The sequence below is a fragment of the Amblyomma maculatum genome, chromosome 4, assembly GCF_055883805.1.
Source record: "Amblyomma maculatum isolate TAMU_Amacu chromosome 4, ASM5588380v1, whole genome shotgun sequence".
Lineage (NCBI taxonomy): Eukaryota > Metazoa > Arthropoda > Arachnida > Ixodida > Ixodidae > Amblyomma > Amblyomma maculatum.
Genome location: NC_139347.1, coordinates 68,813,047 through 68,832,560, shown reverse-complemented (window position 1 = coordinate 68,832,560; position 19,514 = coordinate 68,813,047). Strand labels below are relative to the sequence as shown.

The following is a 19,514-nucleotide window of genomic DNA, read 5'->3' as shown; positions in this document are numbered from 1 at the left end:
ATCAAAACTAGTTCGTGGGGGTCCATGTCGCAAGTTGAGTGAATGCAGTATGAAAATATCGCTTCTTCTTACGCTTTAGCCGTGGGAAAAGAGGCCGTCTCCACAGTAGCGAGTGAGATATGATCCATGCAGACGAACATCGAGAGATTGTCATTGAGCGGCTTGAGGAAACAATTCAACAGGGCAATGTTGACTTTCAAAAAAGGAGGTTTAGGAGGTGCCACAGGGTGAAGCATACCAGAAGCAGCATGAGTCGGACGTTTGTGATTGACACTCAACACAGCTGACTACACTTATCAGTCGTTGCGGGCATCAGCTGTCAGCATAAACACTCCTGAGCACGGAGGGACGATGGAGGGTCCTCGAAGATCTCATATGTGTCCCTTAGTTAAGTCGCCACGAAAGACGCCTTGTTCTTGCATGAAATCTTGTATGAAAGCATATCACGTCAGCAAATTGTGCTAGCAGCGCTGGTCGTTGTGTTGCTCAGTTTGGAAGGCGCGATGATCAGGGAAATTGATGTGACATAGCAACGACGTAATGGTCGAAATCATGAGCGTCACATTCCGTCGTAAGCAGCAATCGGGAGAGGCGGTATTTCTCTGTACTGCTAGATGCGCTGAAATCCGCCCGCAGGTCGCAGATGCAAAGCACGCAGCGCAGAACAAGCAATTTCACAATCTCCGCCTCACAATCTATTTGCAGCACTACAAAGGCAAGGCCGATCTTGGCCAATCAAGGTGACGGGCGCAGTAAACATGACTGTGTTCCTAGACGCCAGCATGTGAGAGTATTTGGCGTCATCGATGCGGGGGAGCGGTTAGGCGTTTTTGACGACTGCAGGTATAAGCAAAATCGCTAGGTACCATCTCTCCTTTCGAAAAGAATTACGGGAGCCGCCCAAGAACGACACGGTTATTGAATTGCTCCATTATCCAACATTCACGAACTCGCTTACTCCTGGCGGTACAGAGTGTGCGCGCCCAGTGTCGATGCGATGACCGGTGCGTTTTTTTATTACGTTATTGATGAACTCAGTTCCTATTCAGCGATCCGCGTACACGGCCTATTTCTTATATAGGCTTAGCCATATCTTGCGCCGTGACACATAACTCCCAACTATCTCAGATAGCGGTTTTAATCACATATCTATATCTATACATGCACATAGTACACCTAGCGTGGTCGGATGGTCGAGATGGCCGGCAATTTCTCGACGCCGTTGAGACAAACAGCCAGCTTCTTATCACCATCTGCAAGAGAGGCTAGTGGTGCGTCAGCGCTTTCAAGTCTATCCAGCAGCCGCAGGCGAAGATAACGCTTATCTCTAACGATAGCTTCCGCACACTTTCTTGCTCTCTCTTCTCGCTCACTGCGTCTTTTCTTTCCGGTGCCCTGTTGTTCCTATACGCCTGGAGACCATTTACACACAGAGCTTGACTCAAAATAAACTGACCGTGTAGCAACATGCTGTTTTTAATATGGCGTTTCGCCGCTTTCAGCAAACTGTTGGTCCCTGTTGAACATTCATTGGGCTTTTCCTCTCGGTGTTAACTTTTACAGCTACCGTTCTTCCCCGTAGTGGTGGCTCAGTGGATAGGACGCTCGACTATTGAACCCAAGGATGCGGGATCGAATCCCGGCCGTGGAGGCAGCTTTTCAATGCGCGATGTAAGTTCACGTTAAAGAACCTCAGGTGGTCAAAATTTCCGCAGTCCTCCACTGCGGCGTCTCTCATAGGCTGAGTGGCTTTTGGAGTCAAACCCTAAAAACCAAATAAAAAACGAAACACCTACCACTCTGCTTTCAGTGTTTAAGTCTTTAAACCATGCGCTCCGATTCTGCTCCTGAATTAGTTACCATGACAACGTCATCAGTACATCAGAGATTACCAAGATGCTACGCTAGTGAAAAAAAAAAAAAAAAAAAACCTTTGAGTCACAATAACCTCATACAGATTTCTCATACTAAACTCATACTAAACTCGTACAAATCTCATATCATCTCATACAAATATCATTCAACGTATGAGAAATATGCGATTGTATGATATTTGTATGAGTTTAGTATGAGAAATCTGTGTGTGGTTACTGTGACTCGTACGGTTTTTTCGCTAGGGTATCCATTAAACTTTCCCTAAATGAGTGAAAAGAAAACGATTAGGAAACTCGCAAACATTTTGCCATCGCGTGAAGAGTGCGGCGACCATATATTCATACTGCACTCCGTACAAACGCAAGCACCCCATTGCCTGTCCACGCGACCTTGATCAGGCTCCGCCCGAAGAACTAAGCCGCTTGTGAATCCGGCAGCTTTTGTTTACGAGAGCAGAAATCTAACCGGCAATGAGTTAAACCCCAAGGAAGTTATTGGCTGCAAAAGGACAATGACATGGCTATAGTGGGTAAGACTTCGTGCATCAATTGCTGCTTTAAGGAGCCGTGCCTAAATATATATATATATATATATATATATATATATATATATATATATATATATATATATATATATATATATATATATATATATATATATATATATATATATCAACACGGCGCTCATATCACAGGCGGTACCAAACAAAGTCCCCCTAAAATGCGTCTTCTGGCCGAATATATACGCTGCGACGGCGACGCTTCATGACGCTGATCGAGCGACAGCTGTGTCCGCTCCGCGAAGTGGATCCGCAGCATTTCCCACTCGAAGTAAGAAAGGGGGAAACGAGGACAACTACAAGGGAGGAGACGAACACTCAAGGCGCGATAGCCGGCCCGGTTCCTTACCATACTTAACACTAAAGGTTATATGCTCAGTCTCGTGAGGATGGGATTGACTCCCGCGGCAGCTATGTGTCGGTGGGTGGTGGCGGTTGCTGCTCCAAGCGCACGCGTGCTTATTACATTTGAAGGGCCTCTTGCCGATCCATTTGTAACTATGGTCGCTTACCTCTGCTGGTCGCGTCATGCGTGACGTCACATTGCAGTGCCATTATACTGCATCTTCTGAGTGCCGTCAGCTTCTTAGAAAGGCTTCTTGAAATGTTTGTGCTCTTCTTGTACAAAGTAGTAAAAGAGGTAGCGAAAGAAAGAAAGAAAGAAAGAAAGAAAGAAAGAAAGTGTAGCGGCAAGCATTCATGCGCAAATTGAACACACCTTCTATAAGCCGCACAAAATTGGATGTTCTAAAGGAAGCTACAGTGCTACTTGGACGGATATTCGTTCAGCCCGTTTCTTGTTCGATAAGAGACTCGGGTATATAGTATACACTGCAGTGTGACTCGCGTGCAGCGCGGCGCGAAATAGAGAAAGCGCGCTCAGGCAATCGTCGTCGTCGTCGATATACAGTCCCGAGCCGGGGCTGTATCTCCGGCGGATATCTCTCTGCTCCGGGCGCTCCCGCTGATGTATGCCTCTGCGAAGCCGTCAGCGTCGCGACAGCAGGCAGCTGCGACCCCGATTCCGCCGCCGCGACGGCGGGAGACAAATGCACTGCGGACACGTGCACCGTAGCAGCGAGCAGAGAATGCTGCACCACCGCGGCGTCTGTTTATATGCGACACGCGCACAGAATGTACGCGCAAAGCGCGTTGCGCTTTGTGGCTTCTGGACCTGTGAGTTTAGATGCGAAATATATGCGGTTCGAGATATAGTTAGTGCGTCTATACCGGTCGAGTGACCGAGGACCAGAAGCCTGAACGGAGCATTCTGGGTTGGTTGATTATTAAGTTAACAGCAATTCTTTTTACGCAAAGACGAGAAGGATCAGTAACCCCGCTCGCACTACACACTTCAGCCGCTTTGTTGACGGAGGTGACCAGTATGAAATGAAATAATGAAAAAAAAAAATACAAAACTGCCATGCATAGTGGTGGGCTATAGATCAACATGGCCTTCTTTAACTGGCACTGACATCTTGGGAAAAGGCGAGGGTTGGAGTAAGTAGAGAATACCTTAGAAATATCCGATTCGGTGCTGATGTCTTGCTAAGAACTCCGGGGACGGACTGCTGATCACGACTGAGGAACGGTAGGTCCAAAAATCAATACGAAGAAAACCATAATGTTCGGCAGTCTGAGCAGCGGTTCACGATATGTCGCGCAACAATGGAATATGTGAGGGATGGACGTATATATAGGACAGGGTCTGTGACCGCGTGTATATGTTAGGGGAGTGACATAGATATAGGAGAATGAGCACAGAGTATAGAGCACATTTGACAGTCGCTTAGGAACCATGATGAGGGCAGATGGAGTCAGGGAAAAAGCAATAAATAAATAAATAAATAAATAAATAAATAAAAAAACTGACCGTCGCTTAATCACCCATACTCGTTGACAACGCGACCTCAGCGTATATTTTATGTAATGAATATCAGTTCAGTTCAGACGTTCAGTGGTGTCCGACTCTTCGTGACCTTATGGACCATGTCACGCCACGCTTTCCGGTCTCTCACTATCTTCCTAACATCACATAACTTCATCTGCAGTGCCTCGAGGATGCCATCTAACCATCGCGTTCGCTGCCTACCCCTTCTCCGGCGACCCTCAACCTTTCCCAACATCAAATCTTTCTCCAGCAACTCCTCTCTTCTCATCAGATGACCAAAGTAGCTGAGCTTTAACTTTAAAATTTGACTCTCCAATGAGCAGTCAGGGTTTATGGTCGACAATATCGACTGATTTGATCGTCTGGCAGTCCAAGGAACTCTCAAGAGTCTTCGCCAGCACCCAAATTGCCAAGCCCAAATGAATATACAGTAAGAAAAAAAACAAAAAAACTAAGCTTGTTGGTTCAAACCACAGTCCATCTCGCATGACTTTCTGCACGCTTGCGAGGTGACTTTCAATAATAATTATTAGTAATTATTTTTGTTAATAATAATAATAATAATAATAATAATAATAATAATAATAATAATAATAATAATAATAATAATAATAATAATAATAATAATAATAATAATAATAATAATAATAATAATAATAATAATAATAATAATAATCCGCAGGCTCTTGCATTTGGACTGTCCTCAATTCGAATAGATAGAAGCAGATGAAGACGGCGATACTGCAGATTAACAACGCAAAGCGTCAGGCTGGAGACAGTTAGTTGGCGTACGACTAGAGTGCCGCAGTAAATGGTGATATCGCAATGTGTTCTCTGCATTTAGCCTGCGTCTAATTGCGGCCGTATTTCGATTCCGCATCTTCGATCTTTGCAGCCGGACGCCACGACCTCTGATCCGCCTCGGTGGGTCGAATGAATGAAGTAAAATCTGGTAAAAAAGTAAAATGAACTTCACAATAATTATTGAGCAAGCATCATAAAAATATAAAGAAAACAATACGCCAGGCGCATGCGTGAGTTCAGGCGGATGGCCTTTCCCTATGTTGCTGTTACGACTAATTAGAAATTGCAACCAGCCTGGCGTTCCGGTCTGCACCTGTGACATGCAAAGGTTCATTCATCGTTGGATTAACGAGTGTCTAACGGCACGTGTAACAAACACATCCAGGCACCAGAGGATTCACTGTCTTGTGACTCGATCAGTTGTATATACTTTGTTAATCGATCGCCGTAACTTGAATATACCGGCAATGGCAAAATCAACTTCTCAGTAGATGCTCAGTTTGAAACTTTGTTTTCAGTGCTCCTGTGAGCTCTACAGCAACACTGCGTAGGGGCGAGTTGGTATTGAGTTTCGAAAGGACAAACAGCGCAACATAAATGAAGGACTAAGGATAGAAAAGACAAGCGCTGACTTAGCCCACCATTTTATTGGCAAACATCAGGTCTGCCTGGAGTTACTTCAAACAAGAATTACGGTATACGGTATACGTGCGGATAGTGATGCAACTTGGCACTTCATCAAATCAAAATTTTTCAAAACGTAGCTCTTCGTGCGCAATACCCATGGCATTCGCTGTGACACACCTCTCACTTGAGCTGCTTTCCTGCTCGCTTTGCTACCAGACGTGCCGTTAGAGTCAGTCGCGGTTCCATTTTAATATGCAGCTGTGCATTTGGTGGCTCGTCACTAAGCACGCCATGCAAGGAAAATTATACAATTCTGAAATAAATTGCTTTTAAGTTAACTTCTTTTTCATATTTGGGTGCCAAGGTGGGCGAGCAGTTATTAACTGAGTGCATGCTGTGACTGCTAAACAAAAACCAAAGTCGTGGAACCAAGCATATCTTCCTATGTACTACAGGATGGAACATAAACATCACAAAATCAAAACAATATGTAATTATGTAACAAAATAAAATAAACTCAAAACGCATACACAACTAGTATAAATAAACATAAACGCTAAGAACCCAGTCAGGCTTGATGTCAGGCTTCGAAAAACAAACCAGAAACCATTTGCTTACTCTTAGGCATGCTACAGGAGTCCGTCGATCCATCTCTAAAGGTCCTCTCGCCCTTAGTCAAGGCCACGGAAGGGCTGCTCACACACGAGTCCGCTTCTTGAAAGATACGATATGCATTTACTACATCACGCACTACAGAGGGCTAGACAGGCGTCGCCCAGGAGATCATCATCATCAACAACAACAACAATAACAACAACAAAAACAACAACAAATGTTGGCTCTTCGGTACAGTGCTGCGCGTACCGGTAAATAATTAACCATTTTTTCTTCTCTCTTTGTGGCACTGCACAGTCGAACACGTAACATTGCACCACAACATTTTTTGGGAAATTCTGTGTGTGGTGCCCTATATGGCTGACCAGTCGCATGTTCTCTGCAGCTATGCGCCAATTATTAAGAGTGCGCCCAAGGCTCTGCGCGCACTTTGTACCTTTCAGTCGGGAATTGTATTTTCGGGAGGAGAGCTTTTGAATATTCATATTTTTTTTTTTTTTGAAGAGGCATGCTCCAACAGCACACAAAGAAATGTCGATCGTCGTTAACAAGGGATTTTTCTCGGGTCCTAACATCCACACGTCACGACACCGCTGTTTCTCAAGATGCTAACTGCACTCACCTTTCATTTCTTTCTGTAAGAAGACAATATAAACAAGTCAGATAGTTTCAAACCTTTCGAATGCACTGTGTAGAAGGGAAACGAACGAATGTACAACTGGCCTAGAGCTGCACTGGCGCTTACAAAAATACTATAGGCGACCGTTTTTTAAAGCTATCCTGGCTGATTATTACACATCAGCCAATATCTTTAGCCTGCGCGACCGACGCTCGCAGTCTAAGCAGATGCTCACCAAACCCTCGCCTAATCTAAAGCGGTCATCGCGGACAGTAGTTAAAGATTTGGGCGGCTGTACGTGACTTATCGCGAAGGGTTGCCCATATATAAGCTCAAGCCAATCGCAGGGATATTATATCTGACATTTAGCCGTAGCCGACAAGACAACTTGCGTAGACATCTGTGTCAGCCGTGACTAACGCCGTTAATGCTGGAGCGTGTGATTCATTATCAGGCGAAAGCTTTACATGCTTCATGAGTGGTGTGAGCGGGAAGAGTGCACCGAAATCGACATCAAATGGTAACAAAAATAAAACGCGATTTCTCATCAAAACTGTGACGCAAAACACTGCTTGTGCAGCGTTCAGGGCGGTGCCATATCATTTCACTTTCTCATTCAGCATCCATCTGCTATAGTCAAGTCGGGGGGCATGTTTGTAATATGGATTCCAATTGTATGCTGCTGTTTCCAAGTGTTGGTGTCCGTCATAAATTGAGATACTGCACCTTTCCTTTCCCCAAAGACTAAATCAGCCTCGCCGCGGTGTGGCGCAGTGATTAAGATGTCCGCGCGAGTGCGGACATGCCGCTGCCCGAGCTCTCCTCCCCCGGGACTCGACCCCACCATCCTTCCCACCCCCCTATTACGGCCCTCTGGCGACGTACGCGGAGAAGTTACAGCACTGCAGACTCCCTTGCAAAAAATATCATATCCACCCCCAGCCAAGGGACTCTCCAAAGCGGAGGAATTTAGGTGGCGACGCCTACAGATAGGTACATATAACAGACCAGCCCGTTTAAACGAAATACACCCCGGGTTCTGGGACCGGGTTCTGCGAGAGAGCAGCAGACACTGTCAACGCATACGCCCGACATTGCGGACTTGAATGTTCCCCGGAGAAATCTGAGGTGCTCGAGTCCACAGAAGAGGGTACGATCTGCGCAACTTCATAGACGTCTGCATATGGGGGGAAGAAGATCCCATAAGTGTCGCAAATGAAAATCGTAGGCATGCGGATACAAAGCAACTGCCGTATAGATCAAGCAGCCAGGCAGCTAGCAAATACCACAGCGCAGATCACGCGAATGATCGCAAGAATCTCCAACAGAAGACGAGGAATGTCCGAGGAGGACACATGTAGGCTGTTACAGGCCCTCGTTGTAAGTCGCATTGTATCTGGTGTCCCCTCCCGAATTGCGCTCGAATAAGAATAGGAACAACTGGAGGCAATCCTGAGGAAAGCCTACAAATGCGCTCTTGGACTACTGGTCAATACCTCGAGGGAAAAATTCACTAAACTAGGCATAAACAACACAGTGCAAGAGCACATCGAGGCCCACCTTCTTGCGCAGAAAATAAGACTCATACAGACGCAAACAGGAAGGAACACGCTGAATATACTAGGCAGGAGAGATGTTTGCACAGAAATAAATAGCACGGAGAGCATACCGAAGGAGATAAGAGAGATCATTACGGTCAGCCCGATTCCGAAAAAGATGCATCCGAAAATACACAAGGCCAGAAGAGTGGCAAGATCGGAGGCGCACGAAAGAAGCTTCGCAGGGAAAAAAAAAAGAAACATATTGTACGTCGAGTCGACGCGACGACATACAAAGAACAATACGGAGAGGTAGCCAGCGTGGTTGAACACCAGCTTAGTGAAATCAACTGCGCCTCAATCAAGAGCAACAACATTCTCGAGACTGAGGAAGTGGCAATCGCTCTTGCGATCACCCACCAGAGTGAGAAGGCTACTACACAAATAATTACGAACTCGCAAGAAGCATGCAGAAGGTATAGCAGCGGACGCATATCCACTGTGGCCATCCGCATACTCAAGGCAATGAAATCACATTTTCGAGATGCTTCATAACGTGGACACCAGGCCATGAGACTGTCAAAGGTAATCAACGTGCCGACGCCAATGCCCGAGCATACGCCAATCGGGAGGCGCACGACGACTGGGAACTGGACGCAATCACTAGATGCTATGGAGCCATCCTTGAACATCAAAGAGCCTTAAGGAGGATCTACCCACCTCCGCACGAAGACCTTAATAGAGAGCAGTCGGTTGCCTGGAGACAGCTACAGACCAATACATACCCCAACCTGAGTCTACTGAATAAAATCCATCCCACAACATATGAGAATAAATGCCCACTATTCGGGGAAGCCCCCAAACTCTACCATGCTACATGGGCGTGTCAAAAAACACAGGTAGCACCAATTAACGCCACACCGACATCGCAGCAGTGGGAGGCTGCGCTGTCCTGCTCGACGCCTGATGACCAGCTCAAACTGATCAACAGAGCGCGCAAGACGGCAAAGGCCACTGGGGCCCTGGTCTGCCCCATCCACGCCGGGAGAATTCCCTTTGGCTAAATAAATTCATTCATTCATTCATTCATTCATTCATTCATTCATTCATTCATTCATTCATTCATTCATTCTCTCGTGTATGTCTGCCTCAGCGCTTGCAAAAGTTATGACGTAGTTTAGGTGTCCGCAGAAAAAGTGTGACAGATACTGAGCCTTTCCTTTTTCAGTAAACCAATTCAGGTGTCCATAGATACTGTGCCTTTTCTTTCCAGTAAACCAATTTATAAAATTTATACAAAAAGGCGTTTGATACCGCCAAACTCAGTGCCAGTCTCTCAATGACGAACTGGTATGCAAAACATGCCAAACAATGCTTTCGCACGCCTTGATCGGTTTCAGCAGAGTTAAACACCGCAGATTTTTTCTTAGTTCGCTCATGTGGTGCGCACATCAAACCTCTCGCTCGGTTAATTTACTTATTTCTAGCCCACTGCTTGAGTTTGTTCTTGAGTTTATACTGTTTGTCAGTTTAGTGAATTGTCCTCCAAAAAATTGAACCCCTGCATAAGGCCAGCGCAGTGAAGGTTCCTTTCCCCCCAAAACACATACTAGTGGACTCAGGGGTTATTTCTCTCTCTCCCTTTGTTCAAGCGGTCACTGCTGCAAGTAAGCGATGAAACTGACAGGATACGAGAGCTGTTAATAGGCCCTAACTGTAACGCAATGCCATATGCATAACAAGGTTTATTAGCGTGTAAAAAATAAGTATCTCATCATCATAAGCAACCGGTGCTGTTTGTGATTTCCCGTAGCGCGTATACGGCTGCAAGAGGAATAGGTAGTAGGTCCTGCCAAAGACACGCATTGGGTCTGAAGCAAAATGCGTGTACTGTGTATCCCCTAATCTGCCCATCATCTTTCATCTCAGTTTTGGCGCAGCTCGGCACAAAGGAAGTAAGGGACACTCGCTGCGCTTAAGAGGGAAATGATGAACTAATTAAAAATCGGCTGCTCCAGCCGCGAGATATGCGAAGTAAAAAGCACTGGGCCACACGAAGAACACTAACGAGTAGGTGCTTAGCGAATTTCACTGCCCGTGAAAGGAACCTCGAGTTTCGGCGTCGATGCAAAATGAGGTGACAGCGGCAACTGACGCGTAACAAAGGAAGTACTGAAGGGCGGCAGAGAAATCTACTGACGGTTTTCACGAGGTGACCATCACAAGGTGTTATGACGTCACATATCACAAAAGAAACGAAGTTTACTTGGCCAGAAGACACTCACATGCACTGTTACATTACGGAGATATTCAGTCAGTGATACGCGAACGACGTCAACATTCCTAACACAGCGTAGAGTTATAGCAAGGGCGGGATTCATTTGACTTCTCTACACAGTGTACAGTGGACACGGAGGGAAAGTACCGGGAAGGAAGGAAACGTGTGGCACCGTTAACCGTTTTCACGGCAGACGAATAGTGCGGCGAAGCCGACACACGTGGCGCACGAAATACTTAATAATTCCACCCGATATAGCTGCCTGCTTGTTGCTGTGGCACAGTTAGGAAGATGACAGAGACGAATACCCACACTACACAACAACAGCATGAATCCATGCCAACTCGTCCAATTTTCTACTTTATAGCTGGCTGCTCGCTTCACTACTGCATCGATTACAACATGTGATTCCCTTATAGTGGCCATCTTTTCCTTTTCTTTTTAAGCAATGTTCGTTTTATTATTTGCGTTTTTATACGCAGTATCTCCGAGATGTTACACCGCCTCTTCAGGCGCAGATAAGAGACTCTTGCAGCGCGCCAGGCACGGTCACGTTAAACAATCTACTATCCGCGTCCTACGAAACAAGAACTGGACAGCTGAAACGCAAAAACAACTGAACAAAAGTGTTATACGACGCTAGGACAGCAGCAACAATGCGACGGCCTCATTTACGAGAGAGCGCTGTCGCTTATATAAGTATAGCCCGGCCGCCGCCGCCGTCGCCGCTGTCCCGACTAGACAAATTGGTCGGGCCAGCTACTCGCGGAACGTGCCAAACGACTGCAGTGGTGGGTTCGCGCCAGGAGTCCTTCCTCCCCCTTTTCTGCACGCGCATGTTTCTGTCTTGGCTCTTCGCCCCAGCGCTGTCCCGGTTTTTTTTTTTTTTTTTTCATGGGTTTAGTTAGGTCAGGCTTTGCTCCGACACCTTCCCAAGACGTCGCGAAGTTTGCCGAGGAGCGATGGGCGCGATGTAGATTAAGCGTGTCAGTGCTGAGGGCGTGAAGAGCGGAAACTTGGGCGCGTCGGTATTCCATGGCTTTGCAATAAGACACGAGGGTAGATGTTACTCCCCTGATGGGGCTGGGACGGGTGAGTCGCCGCCGCTTGCGACGGGGGCTGGCCTGCCACGAAATTTTTATCTGTTGTGGGCCGTCATTGCACTCGCCACCGCTGCTGTGGTGGACGACGGCTGCTGTTGCGGCGCGCGTCCTTCTCTCCCTCTTCCTTTTCTTCTCTATTTTCTCTACTGTCTGCACGAGCGGAGGTGGCTCAGCTACAGAGCCAGTAGCGGGCCCGTGCATTTTCATTTCCTTCTTCCAACAGCCACAACAACAACAACAACAACAACAAATATCGGACGTACACAACACAGTAAATTTACGGCTGATTTCGGAAAGCCGCATGAGAAACATGATGCACATGGAGCACCGCGCGAACGAATTCTGCGATAAAAGCGCAGGCGGGGAGAGATTAAGGGGGAGGGGGGGGGGATGAAAAACAACCAGGGTGATTCACAGGGATTATCGACTAATAATATCTGAATAGTAAGGCCTGCTCCAAAAAATATGCATCCGTCCTACTATGACCAGCGCCGCATAGACCAGGACATTTTAACAGATTTGAAAACTGCGATTCTAAATTTTGCACGAGGCCGAGTGCGTGCCCCTGTTTTTTAGCATACTGGGCTCGCCCGATGCACTCTCACCGTGCTGTGTGGAGCTGATATGGATGCCTGCGCACTCCGGAAATCCCGGAAACGAAGCTGCCAACCTTTTGACCAGAGGTTCTTTAAACCGGGCTCAGGTGGCCTCTATCCGGGATTCAAGAAAAGGCGCATGCACGATCGTTCAGCGAGCTGACGCAGGCCTACAGAACCATGTTCTACCCCCCCCCCCCCCCCCCCCCCCTCTCTCTCTGTCTCTCTAGACAATAAACACGCAACAATATATGGCGCAGACTGCCAACACACACTTTTTCCTCTTACCATATGCCGCTACCATCGCCTGCCCCCCCCCCCCCCCCCTTCTTCCTCCTACCTGTACTCTATGCCCACAACCCTTTGCCTTTTCCCTCCACATCCCCTCCCTGTGCCCGGCGGACCCTCCTCCGTGGCGCCTAGTCCTAGAGTATACTTCAAGACCTGGGAAACCCTGCTACGCTCGGAGGACCCGGCCGTGCAGACCATCGCCACCGCCCGGGCTCAGTATTATGAGCCTGAGGGACATAAACACGTAAGTTGCAGTGGGGTCGTGCGGGGGCCCTGATTTCCAACGTATTAATAAAGTTTTTCTGTCTGTCTGTTCACGGCACTGAGGTATCGTAAAACGGCATGCATTCACACTATTGGCACAGCAAGCCAAATTGCTTCCACTGAGCGGTTTTTATGATTTTTTTCTGCTGACGGAGCCTATACCATCGAGGCCCCTTCCCGAATGACTTCCCATAGGAAAGTGGACTGTCATACACAAATGCCACGATGCTATTGCCAAATTTCTTATGTTATATATATATTTTTTTACACCCTGCGGATTTTGGGACCGTTTGTAGGCAGGCAGTGTCCCGTATGCATGCAAACGAACTTTTCTGGGGTTTTATAAGTAAAAGAAAACACACAAACGTTTGCTTTCTTCCATCTCCGACAGGCAGTGGATGCGTACAGAATGACTGCTGCTCTTTCTGACGCATTACGCGCCGAGTGCAATGTAAATTGTTAATCAATTCATAGGAAGGGAAAAGCGCCGTATATGGAATACTTCTCTCAGCAGCCCTGAACCGCACCGTAAGGTAAGGGAGGAGAATAGAAGTGAAAGAGAGAAAGAGGTGCCATAGAGGAGGGCTCAGGGATAATTTCGTTCAACTGGGAGTCTTTGACGTGCACTGACATCGCATAAGCACAGCACGCGGACGCCTTTTTGCGTTTACCTCCATCGAAATGCGACCGCTGCGGTCGGATTCGAACCCGGATACTTCGGTGCAATAGCCGATTGAAATGCGTTCTGCTCTTTCTGACGCTTCTTCTGCGCGTATTTTCCGCAGTGGACCTGCTGACCTTCCTCGCCAAATCGCCCGAGTTGCTTTGTCTAAGCGGTGAAACAATTTTTCGACTGTGTTTTTGAAACATCAATGAATATGGGTTTGGTTTGGTTTAATTTATCAGGTTTGCTATTCCAAAGGGAGACAGGCTGTGAGGAACACCATGGTTGAAGGCCCGCTCCGGAAATTTCAACCATCTGGGGTTAACTCGCACTGACGTCGCACAACACATGGGTGCTTTGTTTTTGCATCCATGCTAAATCCAGGAATGGGCACCCTAATTAATGAATGAACTTTTATTGGTAGAGGAAGGCCAGGGGCTATGACCATCGTTCATGCATCGAGATAAAAAAAAATTAAAGTATTGCAGATTGCCTGAGAATGAATGGCAATAATCTCTGCTTGACGAAGCCACTCTTGGCTACAAGGTTGTGTTTCAGTGGAGTTAAAATACAAAATGTTTATGAACTGTTCATGTTAAGGGATGGGAGCGCACCAATAAATAATGGCTTTAAGGAGTCAGAATGACGCAATTATAGAGAACAAGTGGAGCGCAAAGTGAATTGCATGAATAAAAAATGAATAATAATAGTACTTCTTCCTCTTCAAATAATAATAATAATAATAATAATAATAATAATAATAATAATAATAATAATAATAATAATAATAATAATAATAATAATAATAATAATAATAATTTGTTCGCAGGAAAGGAAAGACGCAGTCCCACTTGCTATATGGACATCTGAACCGCGCCGTAAGGGAAGCGAGGCTGACGGAAAAGAAAATGCACGGGCCTGCTACTGGCTCTGTAGCTGAGCCACCTCCGCTGCCTTGTGCAAACAGAAGAGAAAATAGAGAAGAAAGAAAAGGGAGAGGGAGAGAAAGACGCGCGCCGCAACAACAGCCGTCGTCCACCACCGAAGCGGTGGCGGGTGCAATGACGGCCTACAACAGACAAAAATTCGATGGCAGGCAAGCCCCCGCCGCAAGCGGCGGTGACCTACCTGTCCCAGCCCCATCAGGGGAAAGCCTCCCCGAACCATGAAGCAGATGAAGGTGGGAGTTAAAGCGTAAAGAGAGAAAGAGGTGCCGTATAGCGGAGAGCTAAGGAGTAATTTCGACCACCTGAGGATCTTCAATATGAATGGCAAGAAAACGGATTTCAGAAATTTTGCGGTCGGTTGAATCGATGGAAACCGCTCTTGTAGAGTGGTTAAAATATAATAAGTTAAGTCTTTCAGAAATACTGCGACTGACCACTGCCAAGGGGCCGTTTCTAGATGATTAACCGTAGGCCATCCGCTCCAAAGAACAATTCTATAGGTAATCGCGTTTGCCCTTCTCGATGCCATTGACAACTATTTCAAGGTTAGGCTCCAAGAATGACCGCGTGGCTCGAGCTCAGACCCCCCCCCCCCTCTCATTAAAAAAAAAAAAACTGTCTCCTGTACAAAAAAAAAAAGAAAAAAACGTTTAAAGACAACCGACATCAAAAGCTACACTTCATACAAAGAAAAAATGCATAAAGCCGAGTTCAAGAAATACACCGAGGGCATCGATACAGCGCACAGCTTCGGCAGTGCAAGCCACCGCAGGTGGCGACTAGCCATTAGACATGCGTGTGGCCTATCGCCATGCTCCATGCGTCAAAATGGCGGCCGCTGTGACGTCAGCGCATACGCCGCATGGAGTTCCATTTCCCCGTGCTGGGAAGGTGCTCAATGGGGGTATCCGTGAGCAGAGAAGAAAAAAAAAACATGAAAACCTTCAGTGCATGTAATTTGGATATATGCACTGCGTCAAGTGTGGTTGCGCGCCGGTTTGTCGACAAAGTTCGGTAGCGAGCATGATCTAAGTTCAAATATATCTTGCAAATCCTCGAAATCACCCGAATGTTCGCTTTGAAGAATTGTTCTATAAGGAGTTCCTCATCTCCCTCAGTAACGGTGTGTGCACAACTGATGTAATCGAAGATAAGGAGGCAATTAGCCGATTTGAGGCACGTTTGTAAATCGTACATCATCATGAACTGCTGTACAAGTTTCTTGCAGCACTACGGAAGGTAAGGGAGACCTGGGCTAATCAGGGTGTCGCGCACTATGTTTCCGCATGCTGTCGACCACGGTGTAAGAATACAGTGTGAACATTGGGCGCGTTCAAATACTCTCAAGTAGACGTCTACTTAGACGTCAATACAGCTGTCATCTTAGGGCGCGTTCTAATTCTCGCGAAGCCGTCCAAGAAGACTGCTTCGCCGAAGTCAGCATCGATGCAGGCTACTTTCCTGTGTAAGCGGACCAGTGCGCGGATCTGCGCGCCTGAACGAGTCAGGCTCTTCGCGCCTACCGGAGTATGAATATGCACCATCTTCCAAATGCGAGCCGTTCCGTTAATGCGTACGTAAACAAGCGGATAATCAGCTTTCATGGATGTGGGGTTCTATAGCACTGCATATTCATGAATCTCGCAAGAGGAAAGCGAATGACTCAGCGCTTTGCTAAAGAGGTGGACGCTGCTGGTCTGTTTTTTTTTTCTCTTTTTTTTTTATGGTGACGGTTGCTTGAGTCTTGGCCAGGTGGTTTACAGCACACGCATGTGCTTCTCTCTTATGCTGTAGGTAGCCGTAGCGAACTGTTGAACTCGCGAGTTTGACGAAAACCCGTCTGGTTGGGATGGACTGTTAGACGTGACGTTGGCGCCAACCAAAAACACAAAAGAAAAAAAAAAACAAAACACATGACGTTTCGGCTCCCATACACTTGTCTTTTTTTTTTTTTTTCTTTTTACTGTGAACAATTAAGGTTGATGTATGGGAGTCGAAACGTCACGTTGTGTTTTTTTTTTCTTTTGTGTATTTGGTCGGCGTCAATAATGTCACGTTTACTTAACTGTTCCGTGCATATTTGGTTATGTGTAAAGACCGATCCTTCACTTAATCTCATAAGAACAAACTCACCTGACGATGGTGACTTGCTGCTCATTTATTTTAGCCTGTGTGTTACAAAAACTAGTAACTGGATTTGGTTTCCTTGCCAAGTGACCGCAGACGACAGGTGTAATAAGACGAATCTTGTTTTTCTTTTGTTGCACATTTTATGTTTACAGGACTCTGTGGACGAGCACTTCCGAGAAGCATGCACGCTTCAATACCAGCAATAAAAACGTAATAGCGTCGGTAACGTTGTCTACCGCAAGCGGGCCTACTGCGCGAGCAGTACGGTATGCTATAAGTAAACGGACCGATAACTCTATGGGACCGATAGTCGATTTACACTGTGATAACGAAATACGTACTGTTATAGCTGCAAGAAACCTGCGAACCGTTAAAGACGTGTTTTTGACCTGCATTATAGTAATATTAAAAAAAAAAAAAACAATATTCTAATAGTTATCCAAAACACTTTTTTTTGTTTTATTCCGCGAGGTCTACTCCTCTATTCGTATACGTAGACGAGTATAGAGGAGTAGATATGTTTCAGTACGCGAACATGTAGACGTCTACAATGGCGTCTACGATGAAGTCTTAATTGCTGGACGACGAGAACGCACCCACTATCGCGTTGTGCGCGCTACCTATAGCACTTGACCCATATCACCTTAACCTTTCGTATATATTGCTGCAGATAGATTGCCAAACCGAGTGTGTAGTTATATGGTATATAGAGTATATAGAGTTTGCATGATTCCTCTTGTTTCCTCAGCCCCTTTCAAATCCCACTGCCGCTTACTTCCCTTTAAATTCAAGGCTTATTCGGAACTTGAGAGAGGAAGCTGCGAGCTGCCCACTCATCATGTTCCGATGTTGCTCTTCTCGACCTCCCCGGACCCTTGGTACACGTAAGACAACTACCGATCATCGCGCACTGACAGCGCCCTGTGGATCAATTCGCGTTCAAAACACCTCCTGAATACGTTCTCGTATAGTTGCTTAACGCATGGCGCCGCATCACGCATGCCACTGAATTCTCTGAAAAAAAAAAAAAAAAAAGAAAAAAAGAAAAATAAACCTATATGGGTACCGCTTGTTTCACATGTAGAACGTCGTTCCATCTCTGTACTTCCGGACACCCGCTGAAGCGGTTTACGGAGCTGCAGCTTTACAGCGAGCACAGCCATGTTCACTGTTTCTCATAGCATTCTTTAGGCTGCTCTGATGACGCAACTGTATCCAGCTGCGGATAAATCCAATGTTTCACAAACAAGCGGCTGGAAAAAGTCGAAAGCGAGCGTTGTTCGATTCATATGGCGTCAGTTTGATGGAATTTGCAAAACACGGATGTTTTCACCTTTCAGAGAAGCTGGTAAAGCATCCGCATTGGCCTCCTACCACGCTGGGCTCTCTGAGGAGTCTTTTTATCTCGAGCTCTGATGCGGCTCACAGTGTAATCCAGACGTATTGAGGGATGATCGACTGTTTCGACGTGGTCGGAGTTTGTTTCTTCACTCCAATACTTGGTTGGCCGCTATAATTCATTCGCTTTTGACACAAAAAAGAAATCAAAGAACGGCACCAGGCGAAAAAGCCACCGCACGTAGATCCGGATAAGACTGTCATCTTAGTTTGTACTGTGCAGTGTTGCCACAAACGCAACCTCTTCCTGAGTTGAAATTATTATTATCGGTCGGAGATTTTTGTCATGCACACCTATTTTATCCGTTTAAGTCCCCCTTCATGGTGCATATATGCGCCTGGTGTTTCGATTGCATCCCAAGGCAGGAAGCTGGGCCAGTTGGTGTGTCATCATTAATAAAAAGGCTAGCGCATATAACACAGACACAGACATAGGAGAAGATAGGACGAGCGCTCGTCCTGTCTTCTCCTATGTCTGTATCTGTGTTATATGAGCTAGTCTTTTTATTAATGATTGCATACCGCTCGCTATGGGATTTTTCGAAACTAAATGAGTCTGAATATCGCACAATTTGCACTTGTCTCTGTTATTACATACAGTAATCATCCCTGCTTTTGAATCGTTAGTATCCTTTTCTGCCTTTCTGAGAAAGAAAAAGGCCGAAGCTCGAAAGTTCTAATTTTCGCTGTACAATAGACCCACACCGTACTGTACTTGTATCTTGTATAGTTTTATCAGAGTGAGCTGCCAAGTGTTGCATGTCTAGACACATGCCTTAACCTAATATACTCAGCCTTATGTTTAGCATTTTAACATTAACACCGGATCGACACCTTGCTGGTCATTTCCCTTACAACAAGCGATGTTCCACGTTTGTTTTGCATTGTTATAAATTTCTTTCTATTCTTTCTGTTTGCAGCAAACGTAATTCAACAGTTATCTGATGTTGTAGTGTGTTTGTATCAAAATGTAGCGCGAAAAAAGACCAAAGACATTGACAGAGAAACTTCTGGGCGCAATCCGTCCTCCATCCCCAGCTTCCGATACGAAATAAAGGATTTATTTATTTATTTATTTATTTATTTATTTATTTATTTATTTATTTATTTATTTATTTATTTATTTATTTATTTATTTATTTATTTATTTATTTATTTATTCTCAGACCCCGAGGGCACTTCTGCAGTAAACGGAGTGCACTTTGTCTTGCAGGCTGGCGAAAAGGTATAGTAAAACGTCTGACAAAGCGGCATCTCGCTATTTGCTCCTTGATGGCAAGAAACGGTTTCCGATGTACCTGGCTAAGTAACTAAG

General features: G+C 45.9%; 1 protein-coding gene across 2 annotated transcripts in view; it reads right to left on the bottom strand.

Annotated features, from left to right (window-relative positions):
* The window catches only part of Eip78C (Ecdysone-induced protein 78C), a 134,143-nt gene that overhangs the window by 105,050 nt on the left and 9,579 nt on the right, over positions 1-19,514 (bottom strand). Inside the window, exon 1 of one of the 2 annotated variants that reach the window (XM_084601860.1) lies at positions 6,375-6,399. The exons of the other annotated variant lie outside the window; for it this stretch is intronic. Within the exon in view, the coding sequence (XP_084457986.1) occupies positions 6,375-6,384 (10 nt within the window). The 5' untranslated portion in view covers positions 6,385-6,399. Of the gene's footprint in view, positions 1-6,374; positions 6,400-19,514 lie in introns of those variants that run through there. 2 annotated transcript variants of the gene reach the window in all.